General features: G+C 41.5%; 2 protein-coding genes across 3 annotated transcripts in view; both read left to right on the forward strand.

Annotated features, from left to right (window-relative positions):
* Positions 1–9,644, forward strand: part of LOC118947623 (zinc finger protein 883-like) — a 29,429-nt gene extending 19,785 nt beyond the window's left edge. Inside the window, exons 1-4 of one of the 2 annotated variants that reach the window (XM_036972562.1) lie at positions 601–1,333; positions 1,648–1,745; positions 1,875–2,055; positions 7,539–9,644. In XM_036972562.1, the coding sequence (XP_036828457.1) occupies positions 937–1,333; positions 1,648–1,745; positions 1,875–2,055; positions 7,539–8,893 (2,031 nt within the window). In that variant the 5' untranslated portion in view covers positions 601–936 and the 3' untranslated portion in view covers positions 8,894–9,644. Of the gene's footprint in view, positions 1–600; positions 1,334–1,647; positions 1,746–1,874; positions 2,056–7,538 lie in introns of those variants that run through there. The other variant, XM_036972563.1, reaches the window with a different exon arrangement.
* Positions 9,645–16,835: 7,191 nt separating this feature from the next.
* LOC118947602 (zinc finger protein 271-like) overlaps positions 16,836–18,241 on the forward strand; it is a 38,855-nt gene continuing 37,449 nt past the window's right edge. Inside the window, exons 1-3 of the mRNA XM_036972530.1 lie at positions 16,836–17,574; positions 17,889–17,986; positions 18,116–18,137. Coding sequence (XP_036828425.1) covers positions 17,178–17,574; positions 17,889–17,986; positions 18,116–18,137 — 517 coding nt within the window. The 5' untranslated portion in view covers positions 16,836–17,177. The remainder of the gene's footprint in view (positions 17,575–17,888; positions 17,987–18,115; positions 18,138–18,241) is intronic.

The raw sequence follows: 18,241 nt of genomic DNA on the forward strand, positions 1-18,241 counted from the left end.
GTGTCTGTAATGAAAGTGAACTGTGTTTTTGCATGATCAGGGGTGTATTCATTCCGCCGATTCTGTTGACAAACGTTTAAATGGAACAAAACGGGGATAAACATACCTGAATAAACATACCTGAATTTGTCCAGTGATATCTCTATTTCAGCTAGATGCAGGCGAGAGTGTGCAAGGCAGTATTGAATGTGTCACTGTCTGTTAACCTGTCTCCCCCCTTCATCTACACGGATTGAAGTGGATTTAACTAGTGACATCAGTAAGGGATCATAGCTTTAGCCTGGATTCACCTAGTCTTTCTAAGTCATGGAAGGAGCAGGTCCTGTTGTTTACAGGATGATTTGTATCTTATAGAGCGTGGCTTTAAGGGAATACTATGGTCACATGTAGATAAAAAAGAATGTGAAAAATGAACAGAGAAAATGTATATCAACACACTACCTATTCATAGAAGTATTTATTAATCATCTACATATTAATATTGAGCTTCTACGTCAGTGTACAGGAACGTATTATTTGGAAGAGAAAATGTATCAGCTTATTGTTAAATAATTATGACGTTCTTTCCAATACAAAAAGTGTTGTAACTATTGTTTCCAAACTGCGTTACCCACTCCAGACAGCAGATGGCGATGAGCGTCTTTCAGGTGATGATTCTTCCGTGACGTATAATGGACTGGCCGGGACCCTTCTTCAGGAACAACAAGGCGCCAACTCTTCCAACCACGTCGGTAGCTTGCTAGCCAACATAAAAGTGAAAGATTGACGCTTTAGACCATGTTAATGTACATTATCTAATCTCAGTGTTTTAAACACAGTTCTGTTGACGTATTAACTGGTTAACTGTAACCTAATTTGCAAACTTGTTAAAGATTGATGCTGAGCCTAGCACTAGGCTAGTCGCTAATGCTAACTAGCTAGCTAACATCCCTGACCATGAGCTCATTAAAGTACTCATCCCCTGCTAAAGAAGAGGAGGTCTGCTGTTTGGAGAAAGAAGTTCTGGCGCTGAACATTGAAGAAGAGGATGAGGTTACAGTGAAAGAAGAGAAAGAAGCTTTTAGAATGAAAAAGGAGGAAGATGAGGCTGTTATAGTGAAGGAAGAAGATGCTGTTATAGTGGAAGAACATTTCAGAATGAAAAAGGAGGAAGAGGAGACTGTTATAGTGAAGGAAGAAGATTTCAGAATGAAAAAGGAGGAAGAGGAGGCTGTTATAGTGATAGAAGAGAAAGAACCGTTTAGAGAGGAACAGGATGATATCTCAATAAAGGTGAAGGAGGAAGACGTTTTTGGAGTGAAAGAGGAAGAGACAGAATATCAGATTAACACCAGTGAGTACTGTCTTCAACAGGGACACAAACTATGCCGTTGTTGAACTAATGTGTGGTTTTAAAGTGGCATTCTACTGAAGTTCTACACTTGAATATGTTGTTCAGTACTGTAGGAATTGTTAAAGGGTCAATCTGCCATTGGTTCATATATTTTAGGGACTTTTCAATTAGATGTATTGAATTCTCCATGTTGTCTATATTAAAGTTCCCCTCATCTAGTATAACAGGCTTTTAAAATTCAATATTGAAGCATATGTTCTACTTAAAATATCAAAGGGAGTTTACTACTCATTTTGATGTTCTCGTTCACACAGGAGAGAGACATGACTATGGTGGATCCTCTGGGGAGCCTCAACAACATCCTGATGCTGACGAGGCAGAGAAGAGTCTCTCCAGATCAGAACACCAGATGGTACAGCTTGGTCTGGACGAGCAAACAGCTTTCTCTCGCTTGTGGGCTGGGTTTCTGTAAAGCACTTTATGACAACAGTGACATCAGCATCCATAATGATGTGCGTCTGTGTCCCCTCTTTATGGTTAGCAGGACAACACTTGCCCTTCCTCCCTCCCGGAGTCCCTGTATCGTGCCTCTCCCGGTAGCACCTTACTGCTGGGTATGAAGAGGTTGTCTGTGCTGCTGGTGGACTGCAGGAAAACAACAGGGCTGAGTGGAACTGTGAGAGGAGGAGAAGAGATGAAAGGATCAGATTTGACACATCAAAGTAAGTAGTTTAGTTTGAACAAATACAATCGATCTGCCCACTGGTATCTGTTACCAGGACAACCAGCAGAGTTCTGTTAGTTGACAGGAAGATAGAGTAGTGTATATGGATGTTATGAATATCATAACACTGAAAAAGGATTCTGCCAATGAAAAGAGAGAAACCAATAGACCATATAAAACCTTGATTAAAGTCAGCTTTAGAGAGAAAGTTTCAAGATGATCCAATGTAAGGTGCTTGTTTTACAAAAACTTTTCCTTAAAACATTATGGATGTTACATTGCCTGTCCCAGTCAACCCCCCTATCTTTACTAGACTGTAGAACAGGCAAACTAAACTCAAGACTTTGGTCATTAATTAACTAATACTGGAGGAAAGCTGTGATCAGGCTGCCTACTCAAGCAAAAGCTTCAAACTGTAACCAGTGCCGGCAACCTGGTTCAGGTTATCAATCAACCTACCAGGGTAGTTACAAACAGTAGAGGAATGAAATCATCAACATGGTTTGATCATATCTTTACTAATGCTGCAGAAATGGGTTTTAAAGCAGTATCCAGATCCACCAGATGTAGTGATCACAATATAGTAGCCATGTCTAGGAAAACCACCGTTCCAAAGGCTGGGACTAATATTGTGTATAAGAGGTCATACATTTTTTTGTAGTGATTCCTATGTTGTTGATGTAAATAATATTTGTTGGTCCGTGGTGTGTAATGATGAGCAACCAGACACTGCCCTTGACACGTTTGAAACTGCTTATCCCAGTTACTAATAAGCATGCACCCATTAAGAAAATGACTGTAAAAACGGTTGAATCCACATGAATTGATGAGGAATTTAAAAAATGGTATGATGAAGAGGGAGGCAAAAGAGATGGCAAATAGGTCTGGCTGAATAACTGATTGGCAAACCTATTGCAAATTGAGACATCATTTGACTAAACTGAGTAAAAAGAATAAAGTACACAATGAAACAAAGATAAATTACATGAAGAATGATTGTAAAAAATCTTTGGAGAATCTTCAATTAAATGTTGTGCAAATAAAATCAACAATGACAAGTCAGGATAATAGCGGCCGATATTGCCATTCCTATTTGCCTTGTCTTTAATTTAAGCCTACTAGAAAGTGTGTGCCCTCAGGCCTGGAGGGAAGCTAAAGTCATTCCACTACCCAAGAATAGTAAAGCTGCCTTTACTGGCTTAAATAGCTGACCAATCAGACTGTTACCAACCCTTACAATTTTTGGGAAAAAAATATTTGACCAGATACACTGCTATTTTACAGTAAACAAATATAGACTTTTAGCTTATAGGGAAGTTCATTCAACAAGCACAGCACTTGCAAATGACTGATTGGCTGAGCGAAATTGATGATAAAAATGGCTTTACACCCCCTGCTATATTGTGGATAAAGAGTTTTTCTTTTAAAATGTAACCTTTATTTAACTAGGCAAGTCAGTTAAGAACAAATTAATTTTTTTCAATGACGGCCTAGGACTGCCTTGTTCAGGGGCAGAACGACAGAGTTTTACCTTGTCAACTCGGGGATTCAATCCAGCAATCTCTCGGTTACTGGCCTACCGCTCTAACCACTAGGCTACCTGCCGCCCCAGAGCTACCTGTCTAACGGAACACAAAGAGTGTTCTTTAATGGAAGCCTGTACAACAAAATCAAGGTAGAATCAGGAATTCCCCAGGGCAGCTGTTTGGCACTCACTTTTTTTCAATCTTTACCAACAACATGCCAGTGACATTTGAGTAAAGCCAGTGTGTCTATGTATGCGAATGACTCAACATTGTACACGTCAGCTACTACAGCGACTGAAATGACTGCAACACTTAACAAAGAGCTGCAGTTAGTTTCAGAATGGGTGGCAAGGAATACATATTTCTGATTACCTTAAGTTACATGGCCTACTACGCTAATTCTGTAGCGGTATTGTTAGAGGGGGGTAAATATGAAGATTTTGTTGGGGCGCCAGGCAGGTATTAACCCTAGTTATTAAAGTTAGTTATTACCTATTATAACATTATTATTATTATTATTATTAAATATTATTAAAACCGAAAGGATGAGAGTAGAATAGATAGAGTAGCGCTTCCAGACACATTCTAAACATGATGGAGACTTAAAGGAGGACTGTAACATCTAATGATGAAACATTATGGAGTCTTAAAGGAGGACTGTAGCATCTAATGATGAAACATTATGGAGTCTTAAAGGAGGACTGTAGCATCTAATGATGAAACATTATGGAGTCTTAAAGGAGGACTGTAGCATCATGAGGTAGTCACCGGGAATGAATTTCAATTAATTGCCTTTTTAGAAGTTAAGTTGTGGAATTTCTTTCCCTATAACCTGTTTGGGATAGTGGGCAGTATTTTCACGTCCGGATGAAAAGCGTTCCCAAAGTAAACTACCTGCTACTCAGGCCCAGAAGCTAGGATATTTATATAATTGGTAGATTCGGATAGAGAACACCCTAAGGTTTCTAAAACTGTAAAAATAATGTCTGTGAGTTTAACATAACTTATTTGGCAGGTGAAACCCCGTGGACAAACCATCCAGGAGGAATTTTTTGTTGTTGAGGTGACTCTGTTTTCAAATGGTTTTGTGTGGCACTTGGTTGCAGTTCCTATTGCTTCCACTAGATGTCAACAGTCTTTAGAAATTGGTTGATGTTTTTCTTTAGAGAAATGAAGAAGTTCGGCTATTCAGAACGAGGGTCCAGCCTAGTGCTCTCTAATGTTTTGATGCGCACTCCAGGTCACGCGCTTCACGTTGTTTTTATCCGGTATTGAACACAGTTTATCCCATCTTAAATTTTCTCGATTATTTATGTTTTAAAATACCTAAAGTTAGATTAGGAAAGTTGTTTGAAATGTTTGGACAGCGTTTACAGGTAACTTATTAGATATTTTGTAGTCATGCTGGGTGAGTTGGAACCAGTGTTTTTTTTAATCAAATGCACCAAATAAATGGACATTTTGGAGATATAACGACGGAATTAATTGAACAAAAGGACCATTTGTGATGTTTATGGGACATATTGGAGTGCCAACAGAAGAAGCTCTTCAAAGGTAAGGCACAAATTATATTGTTATTTCTGAGGTTTGTGTCGCGCCTGGCGGGTTGAAATATGATTGTCATGTGTTTGTTTGATGGGGTGCTTTCCTCAGATAATTGCATGGTTTGCTTTTGCCGCAAAGCCTTTCTGAAATCTGACACGGTGGCTAGATTAACAAGAAGTTAAGCTTTGCACTTGTGAATGCATGAAAGTTAAATATTTCAAATATATAAATATTTTGCACTCTGCAATTTCACCGGATGTTGTCAACGTTCCACTAGCAGGTTTTAATGTGTTTTAACCTTTTGGAACTACTCCTCCCGTTTCCGGGAGAATTGTCATCAACTACACTAATTAGCATAACGCAACAGACAAACATTCTTACTAGAAAATATTCATGAAATCACAAGTGAAATATAGTGAAACACAGCTTAGCCTTTTGTTAATCACCCTGTCATCTCAGATTTTGAAATTATGCTTTACAGCCAAAGCAAGACAAGCATTTGTGTAAGTTTATCGATAGCCTAGCATAGCATTATGTCCAGCTAGCAGCAGGGAGCTTGGTCACGAAAATCAGAAAAGCAATCCAATTAAATCGTTTACCTTTGAGCTTCGGATGTTTTCACTCGCGAGACTTCCAGTTAGACAGCAAATGTTCATTTTGTTCCATAAAGATTATTTTTTATAGCCAAAATACCTCCGTTTATTCTTCACGTTTTGTTGAGAAATCCACCGGAAGTTGTGATCACGACAACGCCGAAAAAAAACTCCAAATTAGATCCATAATATCGACAGAAACATGGCCAAATGTTTTTTATAATCAATCCTCAAGGTGTTTTTCAAATATCTATTCGATAATATATCAATGGCCGCCTTTGTCTATTACGCACAAATCACTCTGAGAGCCACCACCTGACCACTGACGCAATGTTGTCGTTCACGCTCATTTTTCAAAATAAAAGCCTGAAACTATGTCTAGTGACCGAAGACACATTAGGGAAGCCATATAAAAAGGAATCTGGTTGATATCCCTTTCAATGGTAAATAGGGATGCATAGGAATGCAGAGGCTTCAAAATAAGAGTCACTTCCTGATTGGATTTTTCTCAGGCTTTCGCCTGCAATATCAGTTCTGTTATATTCACAGACAATATTTTTACAGTTTTGGTAACTTTAGAGTGTTTTCTATCCTAAGCTGTCAATTATATGCATATTCTTGTACCTGGTCCTGAGAAATAGCCCGTTTACTTTGGGAACGTTATTTTTCCATAAATTAAAATAGTGCCCCCTAGTTTCAAGAGTTAATGTGCCATAACAGGTTTTAATGTGTTTGAGCCAATCAGTTGTGTTGTGACAAGGTATGGGGGTATACAGAAGATAGCCCTATTGGGTAAAAGGTGAAGTCCATATTATGTCAAGAACAGCTCAAATAAGCAAAGAGAAGCAACAGTGCATCATTACTTTAAGGACCACCACAAGAATGGAAGACCCAGAGTTACTTCTGATGCATAAGTTCATTAGAGTTACCAGACTTAGAAATTGCAACCCAAATAAATGCTTCACAAAGTTCAAGCAAGAGACACATCTCAACATCATCGGTTCAGAGGAGACTGCGTGAATCAGGCCTTCATGGACAAATTGCTGCAAGGAAACCACTACTAAAGGACACCAATAAGAAGAAGAGACTTGCTTGGGCCAAGAAACACGAGCAATGGACATTAGACCGGTGGATATCTGTCCATGGGTCTGATGAGTCCAAATTTGAGATTTTTGGTTCCGAGCGTCATGTCTTTGTGAGACGAGGAGTAGATGAACAGATTATCTCCGCATGTGTGGTTCCCACCGTGAAGCATGGAGGAGGAGATGTGATGGTGTGCGGGTGCTTTGCTATTGACAATGTCAGTGATTTATTTATTCAAGTCACACTTAACCAGCATGACTACTCAGCGATAATCAAAATGTTGAAAATCTGTGAATGTCTAAATAAGAAATTGGTCCATTTAAACAGCAATGTGTCGAACCCTTTCAACAACGGGGAGATGTTACTGATGTGCTTTGTATCTGCGACGTAAAAACAGGTTTTGGATTTCCACACAAAATTACTTCTTTAGTTATTTTATGTTTAAGGAAGTGTGTAGGTCACATTATGTATCATACAGCTATGAAAGTTATATATTTATAACCACCTGTTCAATTGGAATCCAGCGACGTCTGTGTCTTCAGTGTCCTAGAACTGTCTAGGTTTTTGTGTTCTGACTTGTAAAATAGGATGAATGAAATAAGTTTGTAATAAGATTGTTAAAACTGGCCTCAGGTTATTGAGAGATCTGATTTAGGATTTACCTTCGTAGCAAGGTTGTTTTATCATGTGGTTTCATCTGGGTCTCTATTTAAAAATAACACTGTCTTTGGCAGGAGAAAGACCAGACTCAGAGGAACCAGAGCCAGGGACGTCCAAACCAGCAAGACGACTCCAGTGCTCCCACTGTGGAAAGAGTTGTAACCAGAAAGCACAGCTGAAAGCTCATGAGAGAATACACACAGGGGAGAAATCTTACCACTGCTCCCAATGTGGAATGTGTTTTAACCATTCAGGGAAGCTGAAACGGCATGAGAGAATACACACCGGAGAGAAGCCTTACCACTGCTCCCAATGTGGTAGGTGTTTCAACCATCCATGGGAGCTGAAACGGCATGAGAGAATACACACCGGAGAGAAGCCTTACCACTGCTCCCAATGTGGAAAGTGTTTCGGCCGTTCAGAGGAGCTGAAACAACATGAGAGAATACACACAGGAGAGAAGCCTTACCACTGTTCACAGTGTGGAAAGAGTTTTCACCAGAAAGCACACCTGAAAGCTCACGAGAGAATACACACAGGGGAGAAACCTTACCACTGCTCCCAATGTGGAAAGTGTTTCGGCCGTTCGGAGGAGCTAAAACAGCATGAGAGAATACACACAGGAGAGAAGCCTTACCACTGCTCCCAGTGTGGAATGTGTTTTAACCATTCAGGGAAGCTGAAACGGCATGAGAGAATACACACCGGAGAGAAGCCTTACCACTGCTCCCAATGTGGTAGGTGTTTCAACCATTCATGGGAGATGAAACGGCATGAGAGAATACACACCGGAGAGAAGCCTTACCACTGCTCCCAATGTGGAAAGTGTTTCGGCCGTTCGGAGGAGCTGAAACAGCATGAGAGAATACACACAGGAGAGAAGCCTTACCACTGCTCCCAGTGTGGAATGTGTTTCAACCATTCAGGGACGCTGAAACGGCATGAGAGAATACACACCGGAGAGAAGCCTTACCACTGCTCCCAATGTGGAAAGTGTTTCGGCCGTTCGGGTGAGCTGAAACAACATGAGAGAATACACACAGGAGAGAAGCCTTACCACTGCTCCCAGTGTGGAATGTGTTTCAACCATTCAGGATTGCTGAAATGGCATGAGAGAATACACACAGGAGAGAAGCCTTACCACTGCTCCCAATGTGGAAAGTGTTTCGACCGTTCGGCGGAGCTGAAACAACATAAGAGAATACACACAGGAGAGAAGCCTTACTACTGCTCCCAATGTGGAAAGTGTTTCGGCCGTTCAGACGAGCTGAAACAACATGAGAGAATACACACAGGAGAGAAGCCTTACCACTGCTCCCAATGTGGAAAGTGTTTCAACCAGAGAGGAAACCTGAAACGACATGAGAGAATACACACAGGGCAGAAGCCTTACCACTCCTCCCAGGGTGCAAAGCTTTTGCCCATATAGGGTGCCTGAAAGAACACATTAGACTGCACACAGAGGAGAAGGCTTAGAAAAGCTCAGACTGTGGGAAAACATAGTACTCATAACAGTCATTTAAACGTCATTAGAGAATCCACACAGGAGAGAGATATTACTTCTCTTAGCGTGTATATTGATATTTCACATCACATTGACTTAAAAATCATCAGAGAACATACACAGTGCTCCCGTTGTCTTATATTGTTGACTGACAATGTGTTTACCTGTCTTTACCAGATGAAATTAAATGGTACAGGGTATACTTAAACATATATTTGTTTGTTTTTATTAGAAAACATGAAGTGAATATGGAGTCTGTCAGTTTGAATATAAAGAAGATCAGGTTCCTTCTTTTAAACTGTCCTTTTTTTAAACTCTGTGTGTTTATCTGGGTGTGTCATTCCTCCAGCACTACAGATAATCAAGTGATATTTGGATGTGATGCATTAGTTCCATTGTTGACATTTGCATTGTAGCCCACTGATGATTTAATGAAATAAAAATGTTCACAACCTTGTGAAACTGTCCTATTATAAGCTCCTGTTCTTGGGAGTATCATCCTGTGTTGCAAACCAATTTGCACCTGTGTCCTTGTATGAATAAAGTCCCTCCCAGGAACAGGAAACTATAAAGATATGTGCTCATCACCCAATGCTTCAGGAATTCAGACTGTCTACACTGCGCTGTGTAACTCTGTTATTCTCTCTGAGCTCAGAAATAAAGAATCTTGGTTTGACTTGGACTCCAGCAGATCCTTATTTTATCCTTATTTTATAATATCCACCACAACTCTCCCACAGATTGCTGTGTATTATTGTCTCAATGAAGAGTTCCTCGTTCCACTTTCCTGGGGGCATTTACAAACCTCCCACTGGTTGAATAAACATTACCCGATAGATGAGATTATTATTTTATTTGTTAAATGGCAACCAAGCTTCGATCATCATGTCACCAGAATAAGAACCTCAAAATGTATTGGAATGGAGCATCAAGCTCATCACGTGCACTTTCACAACCCTGTGAAGTTCATAACTTATTTCATCTGTAGCCTAATAAACTACGTGGTTTCTCAAGTCATAGTGGGAGGACCACACAACATATCATGTGACTCCAAGTTAACTAAGATGTGATTGTTATCATTAAGGAGTTTCCACAGCCATTTCTCACTTAGACATTTTTACTGACACAAATATACAAACAAATTGTCAAACGAAGTAACAAATCGTCTGTCACCATTTATAAAAGTGTACAGGCATATCCTGTTTCCCGGTCATAGCCCGGTCATTACTTTTGAGATGGTTGGATCAATATCCACCTTCATGATGTGGATGAAGCCTGATTTGGAATGTCTGAGTAGTTCTATATGATGTCATAATTCACCCCTCTGATAATCAAGTGATATTTGGAATGTCTGAGTAGTTCTATATGATGTCATAATAGACCCCTCTGATAGTGATACATTTGCTCCATTGTTTCCATGTCAGTTGGTTTCCCACTCTGATGGTTTATATCTGACAGAGGGGCTTTAAATGAATAGTATGGTGACATCTTAGTGTGTCTTGAAATAGGATTATTAATCATAAACTCCTATAGCAACAATACACTGCAGCTTTGACATCAAGAAGAGAATGGGCTGATGGGTGGTGGTGCTACTCTATAGGTAAGGCTGTCCAATATGAATGTTCAAATAGTCACTTCTAGCCGGCCTCCGCCCAGTATCCTGCCCTGAACTTAGTCACTGTTACTAGCCGTCTACCACCCAGTACTCCACCCTGTATTCTAGTCAAGGCTCATCCTATATAACTACTGCTGTACACACCTTTTATATTCATATACGGTCCATAATGTCTAGACACACCATCATATACATTTTAAACAAATTGTATATATTTATATTCCAGACTCTGACATTCCTCGTTCTACCATTTCTATATTTCTAAATCCTTAAAATGAATTGTAGGGAAAATCAGTAGGTCACACAAATGACTATTTCTAAACAAAGATAATAGACAAGTAGAATGGGAGAGGTTTCTTATACTATCTATACTTACTCAGTGAAGAGACTCCAGGGACGGTGATGAAGGCTGTAGGAATGAAGATCAGACAGTGAAGAGACTCCAGGGGCGGTGATGAAGGCTGTAGGAATGAAGATCAGACAGTGAAGAGACTCCAGGGACGGAGATGAAGGCTGTAGGAATGAAGATCAGACAGTGAAGAGACTCCAGGGACGGTGATGAAGGCTGTAGGAATGAAGATCAGTCAGTGAAGAGACTCTAGGGGCGGTGATGAAGGCTGTAGGAATGAAGATCAGACAGTGAAGAGACTCCAGGGACGGAGATGAAGGCTGTAGGAATGAAGATCAGACAGTGAAGAGACTCCAGGGATGGAGATGAAGGCTGTAGGAATGAAGATCAGACAGTGAAGAGACTCCAGGGACGGTGATGAAGGCTGTAGGAATGAAGATCAGACAGTGAAGAGACTCCAGGGATGGTGATGAAGGCTGTAGGAATGAAGATCAGACAGTGAAGAGACTCCAGGGATGGTGATGAAGGCTGTAGGAATGAAGATCAGACAGTGAAGAGACTCCAGGGGCGGTGATGAAGGCTGTAGGAATGAAGATCAGTCAGCAATACTGGTCCTGTGGTCAGGTGGGGGAGTGGTCGATCCAGACAATGATTGTGAGGAAGCATGCGGGGAACAGGCTCCTTTCTACTACCATTCTGGGGTCTGGATACATGCCAACAAAGACTACAACTGCTTCAAACAATGGGAGAGGCTACCATTGACCATCACACTTTCTTTCATAACCAGGAAGCCCATGTTGAGCCAGCAGTGTTCCCACTATGGAAGAGGGAGCAGAATGCCTTCATCCAGTCTCTCAGAAAACCATGTTGAGCCATCAGTGTTCTCACTATGGAAGAGGGAGCAGGAAGACGTCATCCAGGGACAAGGACAAAGGTGCAGCACTGGTGTTAGTAGCTGATGACAGAAGTGACAGCCTGGACACACAGCAAAGTTTGACGCGATCAGTGTTGTTGAGCAGAGAATCAACCAGAGAATCAACCAGATTGATTCACAGTCAGTGTTGTTGAGCAGAGAGTGCTTTGTTGAAGCTCTTTTGGCAGTGATTATAGCCTCAAGCCGCCTTGGGTATAACACTACAATCTTGGCACCCCTGTATTTGTGGTGTTTTCTCCCATTCTTCTCTGCAGATCCTCTCAAGATCTGTCAGGTTGGATGGAGAGCGTCAATGCGCAGCTATTTTCAGGATTTCTTCAGAGTTGTTTGATCAGATTCAAATCCGGGCTCTGGCTGGGCCACTCAAGGACATTCAGAGACTTGTCCCAAAGCCACTTCTATGTTGTCTTTGCTGTGTGCTTAGGGTCGTTGTCCTGTGGAAAGGTGAACCTTTGCCCCAGTCTGAGGTCCTGAGTGCTCTTGAGCAGGTTTTCATCAATTATCTCTCTGTACTTTGCTCCGTACATCTTTCCCTCGATCCTGACTAGTCTCCCAGTCCCTGCCACTGAAAAATATCCCCAATAACACCATGATATTGCCATCATCACGATTCACCGTAGGGATGGTGCCAGGTTTCCTCCAGACCTGACGCTTGGCATTCAGGTCAAAGAGTTCAATCTTGGTTTCACCAGATCAGAGAATCTTGTTTCTCATGGTCTGAGAGTCCTTTAGGTGCCTTTTGGCAAACTCCAAACAGACTTTCATGTGCCTTTTACTGAGAAGTGGCTTCCGTCTGGCCACTCTACCAAAAAGGCCAAATTGGTGGAGTGCTGCAGAGATGGTTGTCCTTCTGGAAGGTTCTCCCATCTCCACAGAGGAACTCTGGAGCTCTGTCAGAGTGACCATCGGGTTCTCAGTAACGTCCCTGACCAAGGCCCTTCTCCCCCAATTGTTCAGTTTGGCTGGGCGGCCAGCACTAGGAAGTCTTGGTGGTTCCAAACTTCCAAACTTTCCATTTAAGAATGATGGCGGCCACTGTGTTCTTTAGGACCTTCAATGCTGCAGAAATGCTTTGGTCCACTTCCCCAGATCCGTGACACAATCCTGTCTCGAAAGGATTATATCACAACAAATAAAGGCTACTTAAAGTTCATGAGACACGCATCTCCTCGTACACTTGTCTCATGTTTACAAAATAGAATTGTGCTTTTGGTCATTAAGCCTCATTAAATCAAACTGTATAAAGCTGTATGTATTTTATTTCAACACCTGCTCCTGATATGTAACTCTGTACTGGTACCTCCTGTATATAGCCTCCACATTGTCTCTGTACTGGTACCTCCTGTATATAGCCTCCACATTGACTCTGTACTGGTACCCCCTGTATATAGCCTCCACATTGACTCTGTACTGGTACCTCCTGTATATAGCCTCCACATTGACTCTGTACTGGTACCCCCTGTATATAGCCTCCACATTGTCTCTGTACTGGTACCTCCTGTATATAGCCTCCACATTGTCTCTGTACTGGTACCTCCTGTATATAGCCTCCACATTGTCTCTGTACTGGTACCTCGAGTATATAGCCTCCACATTGTCTCTGTACTGGTACCCCCTGTATATAGCCTCCACATTGACTCTGTACTGGTACCCCCTGTATATAGCCTCCACATTGTCTCTGTACTGGTACCTCCTGTATATAGCCTCCACATTGTCTCTGTACTGGTACCTCCTGTATATAGCCTCCACATTGACTCTGTACTGGTACCCCCTGAAAATAGCCTCCACATTGACTCTGTACTGGTACCTCCTGTATATAGCCTCCACATTGACTCTGTACTGGTACCTCCTGTATATAGCCTCCACATTAACTCTGTACTGGTACCTCCTGTATATAGCCTCCACATTGACTCTGTACTGGTACCCCCTGTATATAGCCTCCACATTGTCTCTGTACTGGTACCCCCTGTATATAGCCTCCACATTGACTCTGTACTGGTACCCCCTGTATATAGCCTCCACATTGTCTCTGTTCTAGTACCCCCTGTATATAGCCTCCACATTGACTCTGTACAGGTACCTCCTGTATATAGCCTCCACATTGACTCTGTACTGGTACCTCCTGTATATAGCCTCCACATTGACTCTGTACTGGTACCTCCTGTATACAGCCTCCACATTGACTCTGTACTGGTACCTCCTGTATATAGCCTCCACATTGACTCTGTACTGGTACCTCCTGTATATAGCCTCCACATTGACTCTGTACCAGTACCTCCTGTATATAGCCTCCACATTGACTCTGTACTGGTACCTCCTGTATACAGCCTCCACATTGACTCTGTACTGGTACCTCCTGTATATAGCCTCCACATTGACTCTGTACTTGTACCTCCTGTATATAGCCTCCACATTGACTCTGTACCAGTACCCCCTGTATATAGCCTCCACATTCACTCTGTACTGGTACCTCCTGTATATAGTCTCCACATTGACTCTGTACTGGTACCTCCTGTATATAGCCTCCACATTGACTCTGTACCGGTACCCCCTGTATATAGCCTCCACATTGACTCTGTACTGGTACCTCCTGTATATAGCCTCCACATTGACTCTGTACCGGTACCCCCTGTATATAGCCTCCACATTGACTCTGTACCGGTACCTCCTGTATATAGTCTCCACATTGACTCTGTACTGGTACCTCCTGTATATAGCCTCCACATTGACTCTGTACCGGTACCCCCTGTATATAGCCTCCACATTGACTCTGTACTGGTACCTCCTGTATATAGCCTCCACATTGACTCTGTACCGGTACCCCCTGTATATAGCCTCCACATTGACTCTGTACCGGTACCTCCTGTATATAGCCTCCACATTGACTCGGTACTGGTACCCCCTGTATATAGCCTCCACATTGACTCTGTACTGGTACCCCCTGTATATAGCCTCCACATTGACTCTGTACTGGTACCCCCTGTATATAGCCTCCACATTGACTCTGTACTGGTACCCCCTGTATACAGCCTCCACATTAACTCTGTAAACACTGTATATTTTTTTATTGTGTAACTTTTTTTCTTACCTCTTATTTTTCTTAACTACATTGTTGGTTAAGGGCTTGTCAGTAAGAATTTCATGGTAATGTCTACACCTCAGGCCTGAGCTATAAAACTATACTAAATATAATCATCCTAATATGGAGTTGGACCCTCCCCTTTCTCCCTCAGAACAGCCTCAATTCGTCGGGGCATGGACTCTACAAGGTGTCGAAAGCATTCCACAGGGATGCTGGCCCATGTTGACTCCAATGCTTCCCACAATTGTGTCAAGTTGGCTGGGTGTCCTTTGGGTGCAGTGGGGTCTCCTCAGAGGAGGAAGGGGAGGACCATATATTAAAATATTTAAAAGTGGTCCTTTTTAGATGAAACTATACTAAATATAATCACGTCACCAAATAATTTATTAAAACATACTATTTTGCATCCTCCATCCTCCTCTAGGTACATTGACTTCAATACAAAACCTTGGAGGATTATGGTTCTCAAGGCTTCCATAGACTTACACTGTTATTATGACAACTTCCGGAGGACATCCTCCAACCCATCAGAGCTCTTGCTGCATGAACTGACATGATGTCCAACCAATGAAAGGATCAGAGAATGAATCTAGTACTGAAAGCATAAGCTACAGCTAGCTAGCACTGCAGTGCATAACATGTGGTGAGTAGTTGACTAAAAGAGAGAAAAATACAATAGTTGAACAGTTTTGAACAAATTATTTTATTCCAAAATGAAGGAGAAGCGAGAGAGAGATATTTTGTCATTTATTTTCCACTTTCAGTTTCACTTACTTAGCTAGCAAATGCAGCTATCTAGTTTAGTCTACTCAAACACTTGGCTCAAACAGAGGGATGCTATGTTAGCTAGCTGGCTATGACTATCCAACACAACACTGGAACTTTTCCAAGTCAAGGCAAGCTTTTGGTTTTACTAATTTATTGCCACTGGGACCCGCCAAGGTAAGTGCTAAACTGCTTACTGACTGTACACTGTAATGTTACTGCATGATTGTAGCAGGTTTACTAACGAGTTAGTTCTATTAGCTCTGTTGACTATGATGTTACTTTAGCTAATATGGTGACAACAATGTAAGCTGTGTGTTTCAGTTATGAAATGGTTTGGCTTGGAAAGGTTTTTTTGCCTGGTCACATACAGCTGATGTGTTGTGCATTGAAGTACAGAAACAAAGGGAGAAGGTGATAAGAGGAGAGCACATAGATGCAAGAAGGAATACAACGTGTCTGTAATGAAAGTGAACTGTGTTTTTGCATGATCAGGGGTGTATTCATTCCGCCGATTCTGTTGACAAACGTTTAAATGGAACAAAACGGGGATAAACATACCTGAATAAACATACCTGAATTTGTCCAGTGATATCTCTATTTCAGCTAGATGCAGGCGAGAGTGTGCAAGGCAGTATTGAATGTGTCACTGTCTGTTAACCTGTCTCCTCCCTTCATCTACACGGATTGAAGTGGATTTAACTAGTGACATCAGTAAGGGATCATAGCTTTAGCCTGGATTCACCTGGTCTGTCTAAGTCATGGAAGGAGCAGCTGTTCTTAATGTTTTGTCTACCCAGTGTAAAGCACTACAGATAATCAAGTGCTATTTGCATGTGATGCATTTGTTCTGTTGTTTACAGGAGGATTTGTATCTTATAGAGCGTGGCTTTAAGGGAATACTATGGTCACATGTAGATAAAAAAGAATGTGAAAAATTAACAGAGAAAATGTATATCAACACACTACCTATTCATAGAAGTATTTATTAATCATCTACATATTAATATTGAGCTTCTACGTCAGTGTACAGGAACGTATTATTTGGAAGAGAAAATGTATCAGCTTATTGTTAAATAATTATGACGTTCTTTCCAATACAAAAAGTGTTGTAACTATTGTTTCCAAACTGCGTTACCCACTCCAGACAGCAGATGGCGATGAGCGTCTTTCAGGTGATGATTCTTCCGTGACGTATAATGGACTGGCCGGGACCCTTCTTCAGGAACAACAAGGCGCCAACTCTTCCAACCACGTCGGTAGCTTGCTAGCCAACATAAAAGTGAAAGATTGACGCTTTAGACCATGTTAATGTACATTATCTAATCTCAGTGTTTTAAACACAGTTCTGTTGACGTATTAACTGGTTAACTGTAACCTAATTTGCAAACTTGTTAAAGATTGATGCTGAGCCTAGCACTAGGCTAGTCGCTAATGCTAACTAGCTAGCTAACATCCCTGACCATGAGCTCATTAAAGTACTCATCCCCTGCTAAAGAAGAGGAGGTCTGCTGTTTGGAGAAAGAAGTTCTGGCGCTGAACATTGAAGAAGAGGATGAGGTTACAGTGAAAGAAGAGAAAGAAGCTTTTAGAATGAAAAAGGAGGAAGATGAGGCTGTTATAGTGAAGGAAGAAGATGCTGTTATAGTGGAAGAACATTTCAGAATGAAAAAGGAGGAAGAGGAGACTGTTATAGTGAAGGAAGAAGATTTCAGAATGAAAAAGGAGGAAGAGGAGGCTGTTATAGTGATAGAAGAGAAAGAACCGTTTAGAGAGGAACAGGATGATATCTCAATAAAGGTGAAGGAGGAAGACGTTTTTGGAGTGAAAGAGGAAGAGACAGAATATCAGATTAACACCAGTGAGTACTGTCTTCAACAGGGACACAAACTATGCCGTTGTTGAACTAATGTGTGGTTTTAAAGTGGCATTCTACTGAAGTTCTACACTTGAATATGTTGTTCAGTACTGTAGGAATTGCTAAAGGGTCAATCTGCCATTGGTTCATATATTTTAGGGACTTTTCAATTAGATGTATTGAATTCTCCATGTTGTCTATATTAAAGTTCCCCTCATCTAGTATAACAGGCTTTTAAAATTCAATATTGAAGCATATGTTCTACTTAAAATATCAAAGGGAGTTTACTACTCATTTTGATGTTCTCGTTCACACAGGAGAGAGACATGACTATGGTGGATCCTCTGGGGAGCCTCAACAACATCCTGATGCTGACGAGGCAGAGAAGAGTCTCTCCAGATCAGAACACCAGATGGTACAGCTTGGTCTGGACGAGCAAACAGCTTTCTCTCGCTTGTGGGCTGGGTTTCTGTAAAGCACTTTATGACAACAGTGACATCAGCATCCATAATGATGTGCGTCTGTGTCCCCTCTTTATGGTTAGCAGGACAACACTTGCCCTTCCTCCCTCCCGGAGTCCCTGTATCGTGCCTCTCCCGGTAGCACCTTACTGCTGGGTATGAAGAGGTTGTCTGTGCTGCTGGTGGACTGCAGGAAAACAACAGGGCTG

This window comes from Oncorhynchus mykiss, unplaced genomic scaffold (assembly GCF_013265735.2).
Source record: "Oncorhynchus mykiss isolate Arlee unplaced genomic scaffold, USDA_OmykA_1.1 un_scaffold_173, whole genome shotgun sequence".
NCBI classification, from domain to species: Eukaryota; Metazoa; Chordata; class Actinopteri; order Salmoniformes; family Salmonidae; genus Oncorhynchus; species Oncorhynchus mykiss.